Source organism: Furipterus horrens, unplaced genomic scaffold (genome assembly GCF_987537825.1).
Source record: "Furipterus horrens unplaced genomic scaffold, mFurHor1.1.pri manual_scaffold_2, whole genome shotgun sequence".
In the NCBI taxonomy this organism is placed as follows: Eukaryota; Metazoa; Chordata; class Mammalia; order Chiroptera; family Furipteridae; genus Furipterus; species Furipterus horrens.
In genome coordinates this window covers 209,139,439-209,160,869 of record NW_028327172.1, presented here as the reverse complement: position 1 = coordinate 209,160,869, position 21,431 = coordinate 209,139,439, and the positions used below count along the sequence as shown (strand labels likewise).

Sequence of the window (21,431 nt, the reverse complement as noted above, 5' to 3'; positions counted from 1 at the left end):
TCAGTTTTATACCCGAGGAACCCCAGGACCACACGGTCTCTCTCTGAGGACCCAGGGTAAATAATGTGGTGTGGGCAGAGCCCGGGGTGGGAGGAGCTGGGATTTGCTTCATGTTATTTTTCTCTGACCGTGCTGAGTAGGGTTGAATCTCCCCAACTCTACCCGTCAGCGACTCCAGCCCCTGGTCTTAGGGTGTCCCTCTCTCCTCCAAAGGGCCCCAGACTCCCTTTGGACAGAGAACTAGCCGACATCTGTACACAGAAGGAGCTCAGTGACTGTTTGAGGAAGGAAAGGAGAAACAAAGGAGGAAAGAAGGGAGGCGCAGAAAAGGGAAGGGAACAGTGTCTGTGGACGCGGGTCTCACCGTCCTCAGCCTCTTCCTCTCGGCCTCCGCGGACGAGCGGACGGACTGGATTTCTGCGGCGTGGGCCCTCACCAGCTCTTCCAGGCGCCTCACCAGCTGCTCTTTGAGATGTTTCTTCTCCTCTTCTGTCTGACGTTTGAGTTTACGAAGGTCCTCTTCATACTGTTGCTTCACGTGTTCCCGCTCCACGTGCGCCTCTTCCTTGGTCTACAAAAAGAGACAGGGCCTTGGTCAGCCTGCCGGAGCGTGCAGCTTTTACCGTGCTTATGTGCTGACCTTCCGGCCTGTTTCACGAGGTGCAATCAAGTTCATAAGACCATAGATTTGATATCTGTAAGAGACTTGACTTTACGCACCATCGGGAAAGGGCGCTGTGGAAGAGTGTATCTATTATCACAGGATCAGATACTGCAGCGGTTTCTAAAGAATGGGAGTGTATAGCGGGAATCCTAGGCAAGTTTCCCGTTCCCCAGGAGGCAAAGATAAGGAGCTGGGAGAATTCTGGTGCATTCTCAGTCTCCTAGTTTCAAACGACATGGAGTTGGCAGGAACTTGGCTGGCGCTCAGACCCCCACACCCACCCTTGGAGCCACGGCACCCGCTGCTTCCTGGTGAACCCTTTGTGGGTGGGGATGGGTCTCTACCTGAAGCTCATTCTAGCAAAGCCTGCTACATCTTCTCCGTCCCCAGGGCTGGGTCACACACTACCTGTGTATCTGTGCCTCCTTTCGTACACAGACATTCCTTGGGGAGCTTCCGATCCTGCTGAGGACGGGGACTGCGGGATTCCAAGTCGTTTGCTTTCCCCAAGACTTCATTCTCCGAAATTCGCTCAGTCTTCATGTCATCTATAAGCAAAAGTGTCAACATCGTTTGCAGTGCCCTTGGCCTTGGCCTCAGTCTGCGGTCTTCTGCAATGCGGTCCCCACTCTGCTACTGAACAATTGTGCCTACCACCCCCCTATGGAATCCCTGCTCCATGGCTTCCTGGGCCTCAAGCGTAGTCAAGGCTGTGATTGTCATCTTTGCCCAAGCAGCACCCTGAATTTAAAGAGTTGTCCTGCTCTCCCTTCTTAAACTACCCACCTTTAACGTTGTGATTATGTTTTCCACAGGTTAAAAAAAAAAAAAAGAGCATGTTCCTGGAGATGTGCACAGTTAAAGGATTTAAACTGAAGGGAATTTAAAAGATAAGACAAAAAAATAAATACGACTAAAATTGTTCACTTTCGCCCCATATTCCCCAAGGTACTCATTCCCCTCTTTTGAGACCACTGCTCTGAACCCTCCACATGCTTCTGGTCCCAATTCGAGCCTCTGCTCCTCTGCACCTTTCCAGCCCTTGGTGATTTCTTCTCTCCCTGATCATTCTCCTGCTGCCTGACCACGTCCACGATACCAAAGCACGCTGCGGGCTGTAACGTAACTGGCCTAGACGCTTCTCGGAGGCAGAGCCCGGGTTGTGTGCCTTTGTTATCTCTCCCAGGGTTAAGCGGGTCACACTATCGGTATTCAAGAACCTTCTGATGAGGGAGCCTAGTGGGAAGGACTTTGGAATCAGATATTCTTAGACGCAAACACCAGATCTACCAGCAAGCAGACCCTATAGTAGCACTGTGTGCAATAATGTTAAAAGTATGAAGTGCATGGTGGTTAGCAGAGGGGAAGGGGGGTCGGGGGAGGACAAAGATAAGGGGGTCAAACATATGGCGACAGAAAGAAACTAGACCTCAGGTGGCGAGCACACAATAGAGTGAGTGCAGAGATACATTAATTGAGTTGTACAACTGAAATCTATGTAATGTTATTAACTGATGTTATCTCAATAAATTAAATATTTAAGAAGTATGAGGTACTGTCCAAGTGTGGGACAAAGGCCAGTGCTGAGAGCGTCAGGCGCGATGGCGGGCCTGATGGGGAAATACCTGGGAGCAAGGGGTCCTTTTGCCTCATGCCTTCTAGATGGCTGGCCTGTAGCAGTGCCCGGCGTTGGCTCACCTGTGTCCTCCATGGGCCGACCGGCCCACCAGGGGGGTCAGACCAAACAGCCCTGCCCCTCCATTCTGCTCCCCCACCTGCCTCCAGCCTGGTGGCTCCCCTCCCGTCTGTAAGGAAATCACTCTAGGACATCTCACCAGTTTTCTGTGGCACATGACACTCCTGCAGCATCAGTCTGTCCTTGGCCACAGCCAGCTTCTCCCCAAGTTTTTTTGCAGTGCTTTTCAACTCCGAGTTCTCCTGTCGAGCCTCCTTGAGCTGCACATCCAGGTCCTACACAGACAGACAGGGTCTTATTTCTCTGGTTACAGTTCTGTGTAGAGACATCCTTTGCTCACAGAACTAACATCAGATCTGAAAGGTGGGGAAGTGCACAGCATAAGCCCTTGGTCTCTGGAATTCAGTGGCTCAGGGTTCATCAGATTTTTCACGCATCCTCCGATTGGCCGTATGACCTTGGGGAAGTCCCTTAACCTTTCTCTGGTGAGGATCAAATGAGATAAAATATCTGGGACAGAAAAAAAATGCTCAGGGGATCTTAGGAACATTATCCACTGATACTTTTAGGGCTGGCGCTCTGTAAGTCGTGGGGCTCACATAACTGAGTTAATGGTCTGCCTCCCCATCAATACAAAGTCCCAAGGACTTTAGGACAGGCCAGTTGTTAGGGAATGAGCAGGGTCTTTCAGATGAGGCTGACCTGAGTTCAGAAACTTAACTCACTGTGAGCCCAGCTAGGCCAGTCCTTAAGCCTCTCAATTTCGGTCTTGTCTTCTCATCTGTAAATGGGAATTCTAAGCTCTTTGAGGTCAGGGACCAAAATGAGCTCACCTTGTGTCTCCTGCCCCTACCCCTGGCCTGGCACATAGTAGGTGTTCAATAAATATGTGCTGAGTAAACGTGGTTTAACACAACAGCGATAAGAAAGCTCACTCTGGTAGAAGTCAGGTGCTTTCTGCAGTGCCTGACACACAGTGTTCACAATCAGGGGTCATGCTTATCCCACTGAAGAGGCGGGAAGGGATCTTGCTTTACCTGAATCCTTTCCTTCAGCTTCTGGGCATACTTCTTCAGGTCACTTATCTTGCGGCCTCTGTGCTCCAGATCCCCTTCCAGCTTCCGGACCTGGGCCTGCAGGGCCGACTCCTGGACCTGGAAGTTCTTGCGGAGGTCGGTCTCCTTCTCCTGCCACTGCCACAGGGCCTCGCTCACCGACTGCTGCATGGCCTGCCGGATGGCCTCGTTCTCCCGCTCGTAGGTGGCCTGCAGCTCCTCGGCCTTCCGGGCGTAGTCCTTGCTCAGCTGCTGGTTCTCCGCTCGCAGCCGCTCCACCTCCTGCAGGACCTCGCGCATCTCGGGGCCCGAGCTCAGCTCTGCCTTTGGGTCAGGGCTCTCCTGGGACAGCCGGCCCCACGGGGGCGTCTCGCGGCTCATCAGGTGCTGGAGCCTCTTCTCGTAGTCAGCCTTGAGCTCCAGCATCTCCTTGGAGAGGGTGAGCACCCGCTCGGCGTGCTCCGCCTCCACCCTCAGCTCCCGCTCCTTGGTCTCCTGCCGGCACGTGGCCGACTGGGCCAGCGCCTCCTGCGTCAGCCTCTTCTGCAGCTCCAGGGCGCCCTCCAGGGCCTGGATGCGCTGCAGCAGGGCCTCCTCCTGCTCTGCGCGGCCCTGTCCCTGTTCCTGTGCAAGCCGGGCCTTGGTCTCGGCCACCGTGTTCCAGAGCTCCTCCTGGTGCGCCTCCCGCAGCGCCTCCATGCTGGCCTCGGCCTCATCCTGGCGGGTGTTCAGGGCATAAATCACCTGCAGGCAAAGCCACAGTGAGCGTGAAGAGTGCAGGTGTGTGCAGGGGGACGGTGTGACCAGAGACGCTCCTCAGTGGTGGTGACTTAGGCAGAGCCCCACGTGGAGCCCCTGAGAAGGGGGTTTGTGTGGAAGCGATTTATTAGAAATCATCCCCAGGAGAAACTAGTACGGGAACAGGGAAGTGGGACCAGATGGAGGCAAAGAAGGGGTGAGAGGCGTCACATAAAGGCCCCCCAGGGGGTATATGGCGGCATCCTCTAAGGGACTTCTGCAGTGCCATGGGAATCCAGCGAGGGTTTAAAGCTCTAATTTGTTCAGAAAGAGAACTTTGGGATGAAAAACACTAGAAAGTGGATCAGCTTTTGCTGAATTATACACCACGACCAAGTGGGAATGCTAGGTTGATTGAACATCTGAAAATCAGTTACTGTCATACACCGACTGCCCGAAGAGAAGAAAGGACAGTGGAATAGAACAAAGGAGAAAAGCCACATGATGGTCTCCACAGACACAGGAAAAGCATTTGACAAAATCCAACACCCCTTCATGATAAAAGCGACTCACCAAACTGGAAATAGAAGGGAACTTCCTCAACCCTGATAGAGGGAATCTATGAAAAACCCACAGCTAATGTTGTACTCCATGGGGAAAGACTGAGTACTTCTCCATAACTTCAGAAACAAGACAGGGATGTGTTGTTACTGTGTGGAGAAGAGAATGAAGGAAGGCAGGAGCATGGTGGAGCCCATACATAGTAGGTACTCATTACATAGTAGGTACTCGTACACAATAGGTACTCACACATAGTAGGTACCCATTACATAGTAGGTACTAATACACAGTAGATACACATAGTAGGTATTTATCACATAGTAGGTCATTATACACATTAGGTACTCATACACAGTAGGTACTCACATGTAGTAGGTACTCATTACATAGTAGGTGCTCATATATGGTAGGTACTCATACACAGTAGGTACTCATTACATAGCGGTACTCTACATAGTAGGTACTCACTAAATGTTTCTTCCTTCTCTCTTCTCACATTATCCCCTCAAAAGGGAACATCCCTTGTTTTTGGAGATACCACATCTGAAAATCTTGAGATTTTGAGTAGACCCACCCTTTCCTGTGTTTGGTGCCTCACAGGTCACCTGGCAGCCCTTCTCCTGCCACCTGTTTGCTTTCTTTCACTTGCCACCTACTAAACTGAAGCCTCAAGGCAAGCGGCCCTAACCTCATTTATAAATCCACCTTCTCAGGAGGAGGCTGACTTCTGAACCCATCAAGGGACATGGATAATTCAGCAGCCAAGAGAAACACTGAGCAAGTCAGGAAAGTCTTCCCACGGGTTTTGGAAGGCCACTGGTTTGATTTCAGAGAACATTCCAGCTGATGGCCTGTCAGAGTCTTAGGGGTGGAGTATCGCAGGCTTAACAAAGCTGTAACTAATGGATTCTGAGCATCAGATCCTGAGGAAACTTTCCATCAAGTCTGGCAGCAGGAGTCAGGAGTGAAATGGAAAAGAAAAAAACACTAATAATATTTGGTGAGTACCCGGAGTATAACACCAGGTGGGTAATATATATATTATTTTTTAATCAATCTTTTAACAGTTCTACAGAGTGGACCCAGGCTTATACCTATTTTAAAAATGAGGAAGTTGTAAAAACAGACATTGGATGGGGTTAACTTAACTCTTAGGGGTGATATAGCATAGTGCTTAAAAAGAGGCTTTAGCGCCTGCTGCACCTGAATTCACATTGGAGCTCCATCTCTTCCTAGCTGTGTGACCTTGAGTAAGTTACTGAACCCCTCTGATTCTCGGTCACCTCTTGTATGACATGGGGAGAGCAATGCCTACCTCATAAATCTGTTTGGAGATTAAAATGATGTAATAAACCTAAAACCATTAGCAGCATTCCTAGCAGAAAATAAACACTCAAGAAATGTTATCTGTTATAATTTTTTTACTATTATTGATATCACTGTCAAAATAATGGTAAAATCAACAATAAAATAATGTTTAAAATAATGCTAAAAAGAAAGGGTGCTGTGATTGAAACTCAAATCCTTCTGGATCCAAAATAAAAAGAAATAGAACCATAAGCTTGTTTAGAAAGAACTTGGTAATATTCTTTCCTTCACTGTTTTTGCAGCATTTACTGCATGCTAGGCATGGTGCTAGGCACTAGAAAATTGGAACAAATAAGATCATTTGGTTGAGGGGCTTATAGACTAGCAGAAGGCTGTAGACCGTGATTTGCTCATGTTTCTTCCCCCTTCCTTTTCACTTCCTTGCCACAATCCTTCCAGTCTGTGGACAGCGCTTCCTTTCATTTCCTCCTGGGCTTGGCTGTCTGACTTGCCATGATCAATGGAATGAGTGGACTTGTTGTAAATGGAGGCTTTAAGTGTGGTTATATGTTTTGGGTTGCCCTCTTATGCTTTTTACCACCTGCCACTAGAGGAGTACATGCAGGGGAGCCACGGGTGCCACAATGACAGACACGTGGGACAGGCTGGACCCCAACCCAACACCCAAAGCTCAGGGTTAGTCTGGCTCAGCCAAGTCAACCTGAGCACGAAATAAATCACCGTTGTTGTGCTGCTTGTTACACAGCATTACCGCAGGAGAGCCTGACTAAAACAGGCAGGTGGGGAGAAGGAAGCCAGTTATACCTTTAGAGGTATTTGAGTTGCTTTGCTAGAAGTCTGAAGGGACACAAAGAAAGGCAGAGGGTAGAAAGATTGCATCACTCAGTAATTCTCCCTCTTGCTTCCTGCCCCATCACTAACGGATCACTCCCACCAACATCTAAACGTTCTATCACTTCTATCATTAACAAAAATTCTTCTTTTGATCTGTGTCCCCCATTTTTCTGCACCCTATATAGCAAACTCCTCAAAGACTTTGTTTATAGCCATTGTCACTAATTCCTCACCTCCCCTTCTCCCCTGAACCCTTTCCAATCAGGCTTTCAAGTCAACTAACTAATCCACCAAACAGATCCTCCCTGTTTCAAGAATCACCTCCATGCTGTAAAACAATAGCTGATTCTCACTCTTCATCTGTTCATCTTTTCAGCAGCATTTGGCATAAGAAATCACTTCCTCCTCCCTGAAACATTGTCTTCTTTTGGCTCCCATGATACAATATGCTCCTACTGATCACTAACCATTCCTTCTCATCTCCTTGGCTAGTTCCTCCTCATCTCCCTTCCTCCAAACAGGAGTGTCCAGAGCGTAGGCTTCAGACTGCTTCTCCTCCCTAACAAACATTCCCTTGGGGTCTCACCCAATCTCATGATTTTATGCACGCTTTATTTGCTAATGACTCCCAAATTTACAGGTACAGGCTGGACCTGTCACCTGAACGTCAAACTCCTATTGTTTACCAAAATCTCCACTTGGATATCTAACGTGCACCTCAAATTTTGTTCCTGATTTTTCTTTCAAAACCTGCTCTTGCCACAATATTCCCCATCTCACTTCATGGCAACTCACTTCTTCCAGTTGCTTAGGACAAACTTTAGAGTGGACCAATAAGCATGTGAAGAGATGCTCAGCATCACTAGTCATTAGAGAAATGCAAATTGAAACTACAGTGAGATAGCACTTCCTATCCATTTGGATGGTTGTAGCATAAAATAATCAGAAAATAAGCATTGATGAGGGGTGTGGAGATATCAGAACCCTGTGCATTGCTGGAGGGAACGTGAAATGGCGCAGCTGCTGTGAAAACGACGTGGTGGTTCCTCAAAAAATTAACCGTGGAATTAGCAAGAGTCCAGCAATTCCACTTCTGGAATTTCAGTTTAAAACAACAGAAAGAGGGGACACGCCTACAGCATTATTCACACTAGCGAACAGGCGGCAACTACCCAAGCATTCATCACCAAATGAATGGGTGAACTCAAGTAATATATACATGCAAAGGAATATTATTCAGCCTTAAAGAGAAAGAAATTCTGTCACATGCCACAACACGGATGAACCTTGAAGACATTATGTTAAGTGAAATAAGCCAGCTGCACACAGACAAATAACATATGGTTCTACTTATATGAGGTTGCTAGGGTAGTTCAATTCACGGAGACAGAAAGAATAGTGGTTGCCAGGGTCTGGAGGGAGGAGGGAATGGGGAACTATTGTTTAAAGGGGACAGAGTTCCACCCTGGCTGGTGTGGTTCAGTAGGTTGAGTGTCGGCCTGCGAACCGAAAGGCCGCCAGTTACATTCCCAGTAAGGGCTCGTGCCTGGGTTTTCAGCCGAGTCCCCCATTGGGGGAGCATGAGCAGCAAGTGATTGATGTATCTCTCCCACACTGATGTTTCTCTTCCTCTCTTTCTCCCTCTTCTCCCATCTTTCTAAAAATAAATAAATACATGCATAAAAAATAAAAATATTTTAAGAGTACAGAATTTCAGTTTGGAAGGATGACAAAGTTTTAGAGATGGCAGTAATGGTCGCATAACAATGTGAATGCACTGATACTTAATGCTACAGAACTGTATGCTTAAAGTGGTAAACAGTGTTATTTACATTTTAGCACAATAGGAAAATGGGAAGTAAAAATTTATTGGAGTCACCCTGTCTCTCACGCCCCACACCCACCCACTCCGTCAGCCAATCCGAAGTCTCCCCGCCTCTCACCATCCCGTAGTCCCCTTAACCTGGGCCACGAGCACCTGTCGCCTGGAGCACGGTGGCCTCTTAATCCTCGTGTCTACCTTGCCACCTGGAATCGGCTTGGAGTCAATCAAATGATGTCCCTTCACTGCTCAAAACCTCCTGATGGCTTCCCAGTGTACCCAGGAATAGTCAGAGCCCCGAACCTGGGTGTGGAAATGGCCGGGAAGTGCGATGGTCACATAGTGACTGTCCCTTCCTTGATGGAAATGGCTCAGAACAGGTCCCAGACAAGCTGGGCCCTGGGCTTGGAACGGATCCTAGATGGAGTCCAAGATGCTAATTAAAATCTCACCACTGCCCATCAGAGGCTGTTGCCAGACGCCTCACCGCACAAGGCACTGGGCTGTGAGGCGTACGCTTCTGAGTAACTGAAGCCCAACAGTCTCCCAAACCAATTTAGGTGGAGACCAAGAGCAGTCTCCCCCAAAGGCTCTTAATCAGAGCCCCGGTCTTACCAGCGCAGGCGAGCACTCGCACAGAAACAGGCCTGCCTGCCTTCCAGTGAGGTTCACCAGCTGCATAATATGGAAAGGCACCGTCCTGTCTGTCTTTCAAATCTTGGATGACATGTCTACGGCTTTTTGGAAAGCGAAGACGACCGAAAGCTCTCCTGGTCAGCCAACCTGGTCAGTAGATATGCACATGTGTTAGTGATACTACTTCTGTCAATAAAACCAGTACAAAGAAACCTTAATACCTCTCACAGGAGATATTTTAACAGAGAAGTAATCTAGGCAGGAGTATCCACACTCACAAGCGTGCATACAGACGAAGTTGTGTGAACACAAAGGCAGAACGTGCCGCTCTTCAAGTTCACCTGTTCAGAGTATGATTTTACACATTTAAATTCTGAAAGCAGGCACTGTGTACAATCTATGCAGACACGCACATGCACCTGTTCCCTGTCGGCGACACAACAGTGAGCGCTGTTATTGTCACTTTCTGGTCCACAAAGCAGCTTTACAAGGCAAACCCCACAGCCTGAAAAATAAATATGTTGAATGCCCATATTAAAGGAATTTTTACTTTCTGCACTGTTCTCTTGTGGGGGGAACCTCCTTACACATTTTCTGATTCATTTATTGTACCTTCTGCATGATCCTAGATAAACAGTATGTTTCAAGCTAAACATTCTTGTCCAAGCAACACTTTAACAATATCCAAACATCCCTTTATGATACTTTGGTCACCTTTGCAAACTGCCTTCGCAGCTGCAGCTGAATTTCTGTGCTCCGAATGCAGGTGGCCTTTATTAAGTAGCGGGGAGTTCTATTCTCAACTTATAGGTGATGGTGTTGCTCACTTAATCTCTGTACCAGAAATGAAAGGGCCACAGGGGTCAAGTTCATGGCCGAGCCCATCTTTTGTCTTTAACTTGCGCTACCAGAGCATCCATGGAAGAACAGAGTCCATGCCAGCCCACCATGTCAGGGACCTCAAAAAATCAGGAGTAGATTACTTTAAGTTAAAATAAAAAGAACACAAAATTAAAGATACAATATGGTTCCAAATTCATGCATACATATCAGCAAAGAGGAGGGTCAAGAATATACCAAAGCATGACCGGAGTTATCTCTGGATGGTAAAAATGAAGGGTGATCAATTCTTCTCTCTCTCTCTCTCTCTCTCTCTCTCTCTCTCTCTCTCTCTCTCTCTTTTTGCTTCTGTGCATTTCCTGGTTTTTTTTTCCCCCTATGATGAGTATACACCTCAATTATAATCAGAAAAAAACTAGTTTTTTGGGGATAGAGATATACCACTTAAATGTTCTGCATCTATCAACCCACACGTATTTAAGCCTGAGACACAGATCCTGGCAAAAGGGCCAAATCCGGAGGCCCCCCCAGGAGATCTGGGTTTGCCTATACTGCCCCCACCGGGCTGGTGAGAAACAGGAGTCCATCTGTTATGGTCTGAGCCGCCCAATGATATATGTGTTGTCTTTTCCATTAAGGACTTTGGGTCTTCGGGGAGCATGAGTTTGAGAGAATCGTGTTGCTGCTGTTGGTGTGAAAGGGGCAATGAAGTGCGAAAGGCCAGGAAACGGGGAAAGAGGCCACAGACCAGTAACAGACCCCATTCTGGGGGCAGCCACCCGGCTTTCAGAAATATGCTCTTGCACTCATCCTTGCACAAGCCTCTTCTGGGAAACTCTGTGTAACGAAAAGAGTAGGAGTATCTGGCTTTTGTGAAATTGAGGGGCAGCCTGCTCTCTGTACTGCCTAAAATTTTCTGGAATCTTCCTCCAAACCACCCTGCCTATGACTCTTCTACTTTAGGGCCCTTCACCTCTTGTCTACCAGCATTCTTTCCAAATCCAAGGGCCAACTGCACAACAATCCTGCTTAATACTGCCCAGAGACTCCTCATCACCCACAGCAGCGACTATCAATCTTCTTCTGCCCCAGCAGCCCTGAGGGGAGGACATGGTCTAGGGGGACTCACCACTGCAGAGCCCTCTGTCTTTATGGGGACAGAGTCAGGACATAACTCAGCTTTGAGTTCAGATATGAAACATTGGGCCAGGAGACTAGCAGGCACACAGTAGGTCTTGTGTGAGAAGCTGTTGAAATGAACGAGCAGGGACTGTTTGTTAAACACAACTGTATCTTCACCATTTAGCAGAACCCTGGTCCAGAATTCAGCAGAGGGTAAATGAATGAATGAATGAGCGATGAAGAAAATGAATGGAGAGCTCTATGGAACAGAGAGGAGATAGACACCATTCAGATGTGTTAAGTGCACGTGAAAGTATGCAGGGCTGCCTTGGAAGAAAGGCATGCAATTCTTATTCCCATCTAACTGATAAAAAATGCAATTGGTGATTTTACTCATTGCAGGTAATAAAACCAGAAACTAGTAGAAATTATTCTTTAATAAATATTTAGTGAGCACCTGATATGTGTTGGACTTTGAATCCAGACCTCTTTTCACTCAGTTCAAGTGTGATAGCTCTCAAACTCCTATTAGCACAGTCTGGAGGTGGGTATTGGGAGGCTGCCAGGGTGGGTTCTGATAATAAAACCAAGTATAAAAGTCACCTCTATTTTCATTAATGGTGACACTGTTCTTTATCTTGGCTGAGTTCCCTTAGCCAGTCTTTTAACGTCTGCCAGTTCTAGAGGGTAGAAAATGTATTTAGTACATACTCCTAAAGGTCCCTTCTTTGCTTAAAAAAAGAAAGTCCTGGGGTTGTGGAATTCTACATTTCTTGGCTTGATCCTTTTTGTCTAGTAAAAATATATAAAATCTTTTAGCAACCACATACTAAAATCTGTACAGATTTAATAATCAGGATTCTTCTAGATACAAAAACAGACATCCAGATCCAGTGGTTCGGAAAAAAGCAATGTATTGGTTCATGGACCTGAAAAGCCCAGAGCCAGTGCTAAGCTTCACATACAGATAGGTCCAGGTTCTGAAATTCTGTCATCTTGACTATCTCCTTCCATCTCCCGGCTTTGCTTTTCTCTGGGTCAGCTCTGTCCTTCATTAAGTTTTCGGCAAAGTAGTCACAGGCAGCAAGCATCAAGATTAAATTTTACCAGCTTAGTGTATCCCCAGAAAGAGAGCTTCCTTTTGTCAACCTGATTTGTGACATTGCTCAAATGTTGAACAGTTTCAAAAGGAGCCAATAAATGTCAAAAAAAAAAGCTGAATATATTCATAGAATTTTAAGATGGGAAGCATGATATCACCTAGACCATATTTTCCACATTTCATAAATAAGGCAGCTTTGGCCCCAGGACTCTACTGACTTCTGCATGGCCACACAGCTTGTATGGAAGAGCCACAGTTGGCCCTTTATCTCTTTATTTTCAATGCTCCTTCCACTGAACCTCAAAGACCCACGTGAAAAGGATAAAGGACCTTAAAACACCCTAAAGTTGCGGCCCATGAGACTTGCAGGATATCCCACTTTTATCTCCTTGGGCATTAGCTACAGAATCTTCCATTCTCTGATATGGCTCACATCAGAAATCAGCCAGTCTCAATTTAACAATTTCCATTCATGGAAGTCCTTCCCTTCATCAAACACCATGCTAGGGATGGAGGGATGTTAAGATACAAGAGCTATAGCCCTTGCCCTGGGAGCTTACAATTTAGTGGCAAATACATAAAACAACTATGAAGTGATGTAAAGTGACATAATGCCCGGCTCTAGCGTGGTGGCTACTTTATTTTCTCAGAGAGCAATATCCCACACACCATCAGTGATGGACTCTCTGTCCACAGGGGTGAGTAGGTCTATTCCTGGCTGGGCTGATGCTAGAATCCCATCCCTCTATGCAAAGCGATTGGCACATGATGGCTATGTGATCCAAGCCAGGCCAGGCAGAGTCCTCCCTGGGACTTTATTCATTAAGCTGGGAGAGACTCTCTCTAGCCTATCGGGTCTGAAGGCTAGAAGGATGTGAGTTCAGAGTGACCTGTGACCTTGTTCTGCATCACGTGGTAAAGGCCAATGGGTAGGAAAGCATGAATGACTCTGCCACTGCCACACAGACCAATGCAGAGGTACAAGTGGGACAAAGAGTTAAAGACATCTGTCAAAGAGCAAGAAACATCTAAGTCCTTGAATCATCATTACCATCATCACATCCTCATTATCACCACCAGCACCATCATCATTACCATCACCATCACCATCATCCTCATCCTCATCCTCAGTCATCATCAGAATTAACATATTTAGTGTTCACCTTATGCCAGGAATGGTAACTGTATGAAATGTAGGCACTTGACATTATCTCATTTAATAATGATGATGGTAATTAATACAATTGTGAAAGTATTATTTTCCTCCTTTTATAGAAGAGTAACTAAGGACCAAAGAGGAAAAAATAACTTGCCATAGGTCACACAGCTACTGAGAGAGCTGGGCCATGAACCCAAATTTGACTCTAAAACCTTCGTTCTTTCTACTGCAGCATGGATCCCTGAGCCCTCAAGCCTCTGAATTAAGGCAGGTTACCTTGTTTTCCTGTGTGGAAGTAAGGTTTGAGTATTCACACCACTTGACCCTCCAGGCTGGACTGATTACAGGGATGGCTTCTTTTTTGTGTTCATTCCTGCCTTAATCTGACCTCCCTTCCTTGGCCACCATGAATGGAAGTCCTTCCTCCAGGGAACACTTAGGTCCTATCCCCAGGGCCACTCCCCCACAGTGGGCATCACATTCTGCGTCTACAGTTCTTACCTCTGTCCAGAATCGAAGACCATCATTTCTGACCCTTACACAACATTTCCACAGGAGTTCATGAATTCAACAGGTTGCCATTATTGAGCACTTACTATTATATGTCCCAGGCACCGTTCTAGCTTCCTGGGATATATCAGCAGACGCAAGATACAGAAATATCTGCCCTCGTGGAGTTGAATTCTAGTCACAGGGAGACAGACAATAAACAATAGGTATAATAAATGAATTCATTATGGGTGTTGAAAAGCGGAAAACAAAAACATAGACCAGGGACAGGAGATCAGGAGTATGGAGAGAAGGTGACGTTACTTAAAATAGGACAGTTCAGGTTGGCTTCATGGAGAGCTTTGGGCAGAGATGAGAAGAAGCTGAGAGGTTAGGCAGGCAGGCAGCTAGTGAAGCGCTCCAGGCCAGGGTGAGGGCCCTGAGGCCAGCGGGGCTGGGACAGAGTAAGCGAGGGGGACAGTAATAGGAGTGAGGTCAGCGAAGTCATGGGGACCCTGAGTTGTAGAGTCAAGGGCTTTGGCTTTTTCCCAGAGATGAGAGTGGCTGGTGGGTTTGATCAGGAGGACGGCCATGTTCTGACTTACAGGGGATCAGGGAGGCGATTAGGAGGCACTAATCTGGAGGACAGTAATCCAGGCGTCACAACACCATGTGTCCCACAGTGAGGCCATCCTCCTCCCCTTGCTACCCTGTCCTCTGACCTCCTTCTTGAGGCCATGAAGACAGTCACCCTAGGTGGGAACCCAGAAGTCCTCTTTGGCCCTTTTCTTTTCCTCCTAAGACATGTCCACTCAGTTCTGAAGGCCATACCGGCTCACTGCTGGGAAGTCCTCACCTCTATCCCTCCTCTTGCCAAACCTTCCCCACTCGTGCCCCTCAGGCCTCCTCATGCCAGCCACGTCTCCTGATGCCCATCTCCCTTCTTTCCAGGTTTCCTCCATGCTGCACCCCGAGTCAGTACACTAAAGACAGCTGCACACAGCACTGGCCTGGGGGGATCCCCACTACCAACTGGGTATCATGGTGCTCCTCAGCCCCGCATGCAAGGTTCTCCACACAAGCCAGCGTCAAATCCTGCCACCACCTCCTCAGACCCCGAGTGACGGTAGCATTGGGTTATACACTGATTCCCAAACAAGCCACACACTTTCAGACCCTGCCACCTCTGCTCCCACGTGCCCCTCTGGCTGGAATGCCTACCCTGCTGTTATCTCCCTGGGGAAATCCTCCTCAACAGGCATTCCCGATCCGACGCCGTCTGCTTTCCAATAGCTCCTGCAGTGCCGCCACAGGATTCACTCCATTTACTGAGTCCTGCAGCAGAGACTGGCCCCATGAGCTGTTCTCTCCTAACCTGAGGACAGGCCTCTTCTGGTGTGAAGACAGGGAAGGAGATGGGTATTGCTTTCTTTCCTCAAAGAGGTTGGGATAAACTCATGACTTCCTCCTCTGCTCCCCCAAGTCCATTCCTCTTTGGAGCCTCTTATGACACCAGACCCTGTTCTAGAGCAGAGGCTCCCGGGTCGGGAAAGGCAATTTCAGGCACGCAGTCTTTAGACCCCTGCTCAACCACGTAAGCAAGGGCCTTGGGCCTGGAGCACCTTCTTACCTAAAGATAAGGGGCCATGCGGCCTGTGCTGGGCTTTTCACCTTGGGTAAGAAGGTCTTTGCCAATTTAGGATCAATGTGTGCTCACGTGTTCTGCTGCAGCCTGTGTGTCAAATGGTGCTCGGGCATGCTTCCTGCTCCCAGTATCTCAGATTCCATGAGGAAGGGGGGATCCCTTTCCTGCCGCACAATTTTCATGTTGGCTGCTGGAGCATCCGCTGGCCAGGAGGGACCCACGTGCACTATCGGATCCGATCTCGCTCTCCTTTCTTTCTTTCTTTTTTAATAATTATTTATTTGTTTGTTTGTTTATTTTTAGAGAGAGGGGAAAGGAGAAAGAGAGGAAGAGAAACATCACTGTGTGGTTGCCTCTCACTCACGCCCTCAATTGGGAACCTTACGTGCAACCTAGTAATGTGCCCTGCCTGGGAATCGAACCAGCGACACTTGGCTCGCAGGCCGATGCTCAACCACTGAGCCACAGCAGCCAGAGTCACTCTCCTTTCTTTACATAACTAAAGCATTGGTTGTTCTATATCCAGGGCTTCACTGCACGGTGTCTTCCTTGGCAGCTTCAGCACCAAGCTGTAGTGGGCAGAAGCGTTTGGACTTCTACTCCTGGTAGCTGGCAGTTGCGATCGTTGCTTTCATCTGCGGAGTTGAAGTCCTCCCCTGGTATTGAACCAGAAAACGGTGTTCTGTTCCACAGGCTGCCTACCTCCAGAATCTCAGTTTGTAGTTGCTATGCTTCTAATATTTTCTAGGGTCGCTTGCAGCTGGTTATGGCCACATGGTTAAGTGGTACTTAATAAAATCTTAGCAAGAGTATTACATGGGCTTCTAGGAGGTCTCCTTAAGTGGGAGGGGGTGCGCCCTTCTTCACCCTTTTCATTCCCACAGTGCGGAAAGTAGTTGCCATGGCTGGAGCTCCAGCAGCTCTCTTGGACCACGAGGTGACCTTGAGGATGAAGCCCTGCAGCCGGCACGGCAGAGCAGAGACAGAAAAGCGTGAATCTTCCATGTTACCCTGTAACTGTTCACCTCTTTTATGTAAGAGAGGAATAAACTTCACATTTGTATGGGTTTGCCATTACACGCAGCTGAACTGGACGTGAAGTAAGAAGTCCCTGTTTCCTCTTTCTCACTCCTGTGTCTCCTGCACCTAGCACCGTGTTTGGCACAAAACCAGCGCTCATGAGAAATGCCCGATGAATTGTAAACAAATGGGTGTATGTTAAATGGCCCACACCTTGAAGACAAGAGAACATGAAGATTATATACCCACATGTAAAACATGTAGGTATTTGCAGTTCAGGGAATATTTGGGGGTAGCTCAGAATGATTCACAATAGCTTTCAGGACCCAGTTGGGCTGTGGCTCACACGCTCCGCTTCCTGGAATCACATACAACCTTGCTTTTGGGGCTTTTGGGAGAACCCTGCTGCCAAGCTGGCCCCAGGGTTCGGGTCACAACAGACAGACAGGGCAGAGCATGGCAGGAAGATGCCTGGGGAGAGCAGTGACTGCTTTCATGAATATCCTAATTTCATCTTTATTAAAGACAACAGTCATTGGGAGACAGCCTCCAGGCCCTCAGCTGCTTTGCAACATAAAGCCTCGGGATGGGGGGGTGGGTTACGTTTTATATCATGTACTGCTTTTCCAACACAGCGGTCTTCACTGTTGCTTCTGTATGCAAAGCAAGCTGCAAAACCAGATTGGCCCTTGCCCTGGGGTTTTGTAGCTAGTGGGAATGAATAGCCAAGTTACTATTTTTCTTAAAAAAATACACCCACCAAAAATTCCTTTTAAGAAGAAAGAGATTACCCTTAGGAAGTGAATATACCTCTCTCCTGTGCACACACGCCCCTTTTGCTCAGTCATTTAGAGGCTGTTTACCAAGGACCTGCGACAGGACAGGCATGGGTCACGGTATCAGGGGCATCAGCATGCTGAACGCAGACCCCAATCCTTGTGCCCACAAAGCCAACCTTCTGGTGAATCAGACAATAAGCATGTTAAATAAGTAAAATAAGCAATTTGTTAGGTAGCGGTGAGTCCTAAAGTGAAGAAGGACTATTTAGGGGGTGGAGTGAAAAGGTTACACAGGGCACTGAAGTAAGGTTTCTCTGAGAAACTCACATCTGAATGAAGGTCTGATGAAGACAGAAGAGTGAGTGCGGAGGTGTCCGAGGGAAGAGCGCTCCTGGGAGAGGTCCGAGCGCGGAGTCCCAGAACTGCAGGACGTGTGTCAGCTCAGGGGTCAGCATGACGGCCGGGGTGGCCAGGCCGAGGGAGCAACGGCAAGTGCAAGAGAGGTAAGAGCGGCGATGGGGCCAGGTCGTGGAGGTCCCATCGGCCTTTGGAGACCTCGGGTTTTCGCCCCGTGCTGAGAGGGGAAGCCCCAGAGAACTTGGAGCCGGGCTACCGGGCCTGGTCCCTGTTGTATGAAGACTGCTCTGGCTGCTGTGCGGAGAACGCGTCCCGGTCCCCAGACACCCTCTTCCACCAGCCGTTTTCCCCCTTTTCTCTCTTCATTCCTTTGTTTGTCTTCTCCCCAGGCTACTTCAGAACCAAGAGCCACCTTGTGCTCCTTTTTGTCCCCATCAAAATGCATTTTTGGATTCTTCAGTCACACTAGACAGTCAATAACAGATGCCACCGTGAACAGATTCATACCCAAGGAGGCAGATCAGCTTGTGGACATCCTGTGGGGGCATACTTGGTCTACAGAAAACTACCTAACAGCTATTCCTTCCTTTTTCCTTCCTGACAGGACCCCAGTGATGTACAGGCAGCCACCCCCATGGCCCTGCAGTCTGGGGAACTCAGGGTGAGCTGACCCCACGTCAGGCTCCACCCCAGCCACGGGTCTCGACTGGTTTAGGCCATTTGATACACAGCATTTCTCTAATGATGGTTACTGATCCAGAATGATCAGGGATCTAAGCTGGTCCAATCCAGAAAGTGGGAGCTACTATCCCATGGCAGACAAAGAGACTGTCTTTTGCACGGGGTATGAACACGGGAGTGTCTTTCCAGCCGCTGTGAGCAGCAGTCCTATGATGGGAAGGGGAGCCAGCCTCAGGATCGCGTCCACATCACGGATGTCAGAGCAGGGACAGAGAGGCTCTCAGGTCCTGATGACAGTGTTGAGCTGGTCAATCAATCTACCCCAAAGTCTTCCCTACTTCCGGATTTTCTGTTAAAGAAGATAATAAATTTTCTAATTCTTTAAACCACACTGTGGTAGGTTTCCGTGAATTGCCTTAAGAGCACCTAACTGATGCATCATCAGAGCATAAGACCCAGAAGCCATCAAGAAGAATATGGACATTTTCCAGGACACTTTGAACTTCTACGTGGAGCCCTGGCTGGTGTGGCTCAGTGGGATTAGCGCAGGCCTGTGAACTGAGGGGTGACTGGTTTGATTCCCAGTCAGGGCACATGTCTGAGTTGTGGGCCAGGACCCCGGGTGAGGCCATGTGAGAGGCAACGGATTGATGTGTCTCTCATAGACACATTGATGTTTCTGTCCCTCTCTTTCTCCCTCCTTTTCCCTCTCTCCAAAAATAAATAAATAAAATCTTTTTAAAAATTAAACTTCTATGTGGAAAAAAGATAACAATGTCAAATCATAAGTGAGGAAATAAACAGTAATAAACTGAGAAAAATGCTTGCAATAGATATGACAAAAAAACTGATTTTTTGACTTAACAAAAGCTTGTATAAATCTTAAGAGAAGAATGTAGAACCCGAAAGAAACATGGGCAAAGGACTCATACAGTTTACAGAAAAATAAATGCCAGCAGCCAATATCAAATCAATGGATGCTCAGCCGCACTCAAAAATTTAAAAGGAGAATCTAAGTAAGTAATTACTTTTTTTTTACATGTCATATGAGCAGAGGAAAAAGTTTCCTGAGGTTGCTGGTACAGGCACTCAGAAAGAGGCCTTTCCTACTCTGTGGGTGCTAAGCCCAAAGATGGGAGACTATGAACATCATCAGTAAGAATAATAACAGCAATAGGTTGAGACATATTAAATATGTTTAAATCCATAATGATATCCTCCTTCAGTAAAAAAACTGCATTAATCATCTTTGGATGGTGTTAGGGAAAAGAATCATTATTTTTAAGGTAGCTAATGGAAGAACTACAATTAAGTATTTATTTTGCTTTTCCAATATGGACTGCACCAGCTGCTAACCAAACAGGTGAGGAGCAGAGTTTCTTTGCATAGAAACTTTGTATTTTAACTACGCAATGGAGATGGACTGATAGAATTAAGAAACCATCAAGGACTGCCAACATCCCCAAAAGACAACACCAGACCGTATGCTCCTCCTGATGCAAGTTCACACTTTCTATGAAGCTTCTTTACCAAAAAAATGGAACCTGACTCTAATCAGTCTTGTAGACATAATTACTGATTTATAGGAAATACAAGCGACAGAAGAACACATTAAAAAGCATCAGAAGGATGCAATCCACAAAATCCAAACTGTTGGAAACTCTGTAAGACAAATAACTCGGTTTCTTAAACAAGCTAAAAAAAAAAGGGTGTGTGTGTGCTTATGTGAAACTGTAGAGTAAGAGAAATGTAAAAGACATAGCAATCCATTGCAATATATAAATCCTTATTTGAATCTTGATTTGAAAAAATAATTGTAAAAATTTTAGGAGACAAAACTATAAAACAATGCAATTACTAGAAGAAAACATGGATTAAATGTAAACACTAACCAAGTATTTTCTGATATTAGACTATAGTGTCATTTTTTTTCAGTGTGATAATGCTATAAAAAGGAATGCATATCTTTCAGAGATATGTCCTGGAATATTAATGGATAATATACTTCTGAGATTGCTTTAAAATAATCCAGAAATAGATATGGGTCTAAATGAAGCAAGATTAGCATACATTGGTCATTTCTGAAGCTGGAAAATGGGGGTACATTGTATTGTTCTCTGTCATGTCGTATATACAGTCATCGATAGGTTCTGTGACTTTAAGTGAAACAACCTATAATAAAATCAGTTTTATACCATGGGCCAATTGATATAAACTAGAGTTAATTTCCTAGGCATCTCATCAACTTTAAAATGAAGCACTGAATGAAATGATGTTATTTGAGGACCTGATGTACAGCCGAAAGTTACAGAAAAACAACCACCAAATATCTTATTTGAGAGCATGACTGGGATACTGGAATCACACTGAGAAATGTGGCTGCAGGGAATTTGAAGAGATGTAATTTTCAGCTTTGTAGCTCCTGCAGCCCGTGCAAAATCAGGTCTGAAATATGCGTGAGATGATCAACCATGTCCACCCTGAAACCTACAACTGAAACCCTGACCTCCCTCTTACAGGATCATTAAAAATATCCAACTGCCTCTTTGACATCCTGACGAGGATGTCTCACAGGGCCCCCAAACTCAACACGCCCCAAACAAAACTAGGCAACCCCCTTGCCCCTGCCCCACCCCCACTAAACCTGTCTTGCTACTAACGAGTGGGGTGACCTCAGGGTAGCCTTGTGGTTCCTCTAGTCCCCAGTTTGTGAACTGGAGGGATGTCTAAACTATCTCTAGACCCCTTCCAGCTCAAGGAATGTATGGGACTAAAACTTGCATCTTTGTCTATGTTGATTATGGATTGTTTTTAAAAATTAGCCACCTTATAAGGAACTTCGCCTGTATATTTTCAGAACTGGCAACATTTCATGATAAATATGAGCACCAGGTTAGCTGTC

General features: G+C 46.8%; 1 protein-coding gene across 2 annotated transcripts in view; it reads right to left on the bottom strand.

The window, feature by feature from the left end:
- FAM184B (family with sequence similarity 184 member B) overlaps positions 1 to 21,431 on the bottom strand; it is a 71,557-nt gene that overhangs the window by 35,825 nt on the left and 14,301 nt on the right. For both annotated transcript variants that reach the window (XM_090267039.1, XM_090267040.1), the window contains exons 2-5: positions 3,398 to 4,159; positions 2,500 to 2,635; positions 1,073 to 1,212; positions 365 to 571 (exon numbers count right to left, since the gene is read on the bottom strand). In XM_090267039.1, coding sequence (XP_090123165.1) covers positions 365 to 571; positions 1,073 to 1,212; positions 2,500 to 2,635; positions 3,398 to 4,159 — 1,245 coding nt within the window. The remainder of the gene's footprint in view (positions 1 to 364; positions 572 to 1,072; positions 1,213 to 2,499; positions 2,636 to 3,397; positions 4,160 to 21,431) is intronic.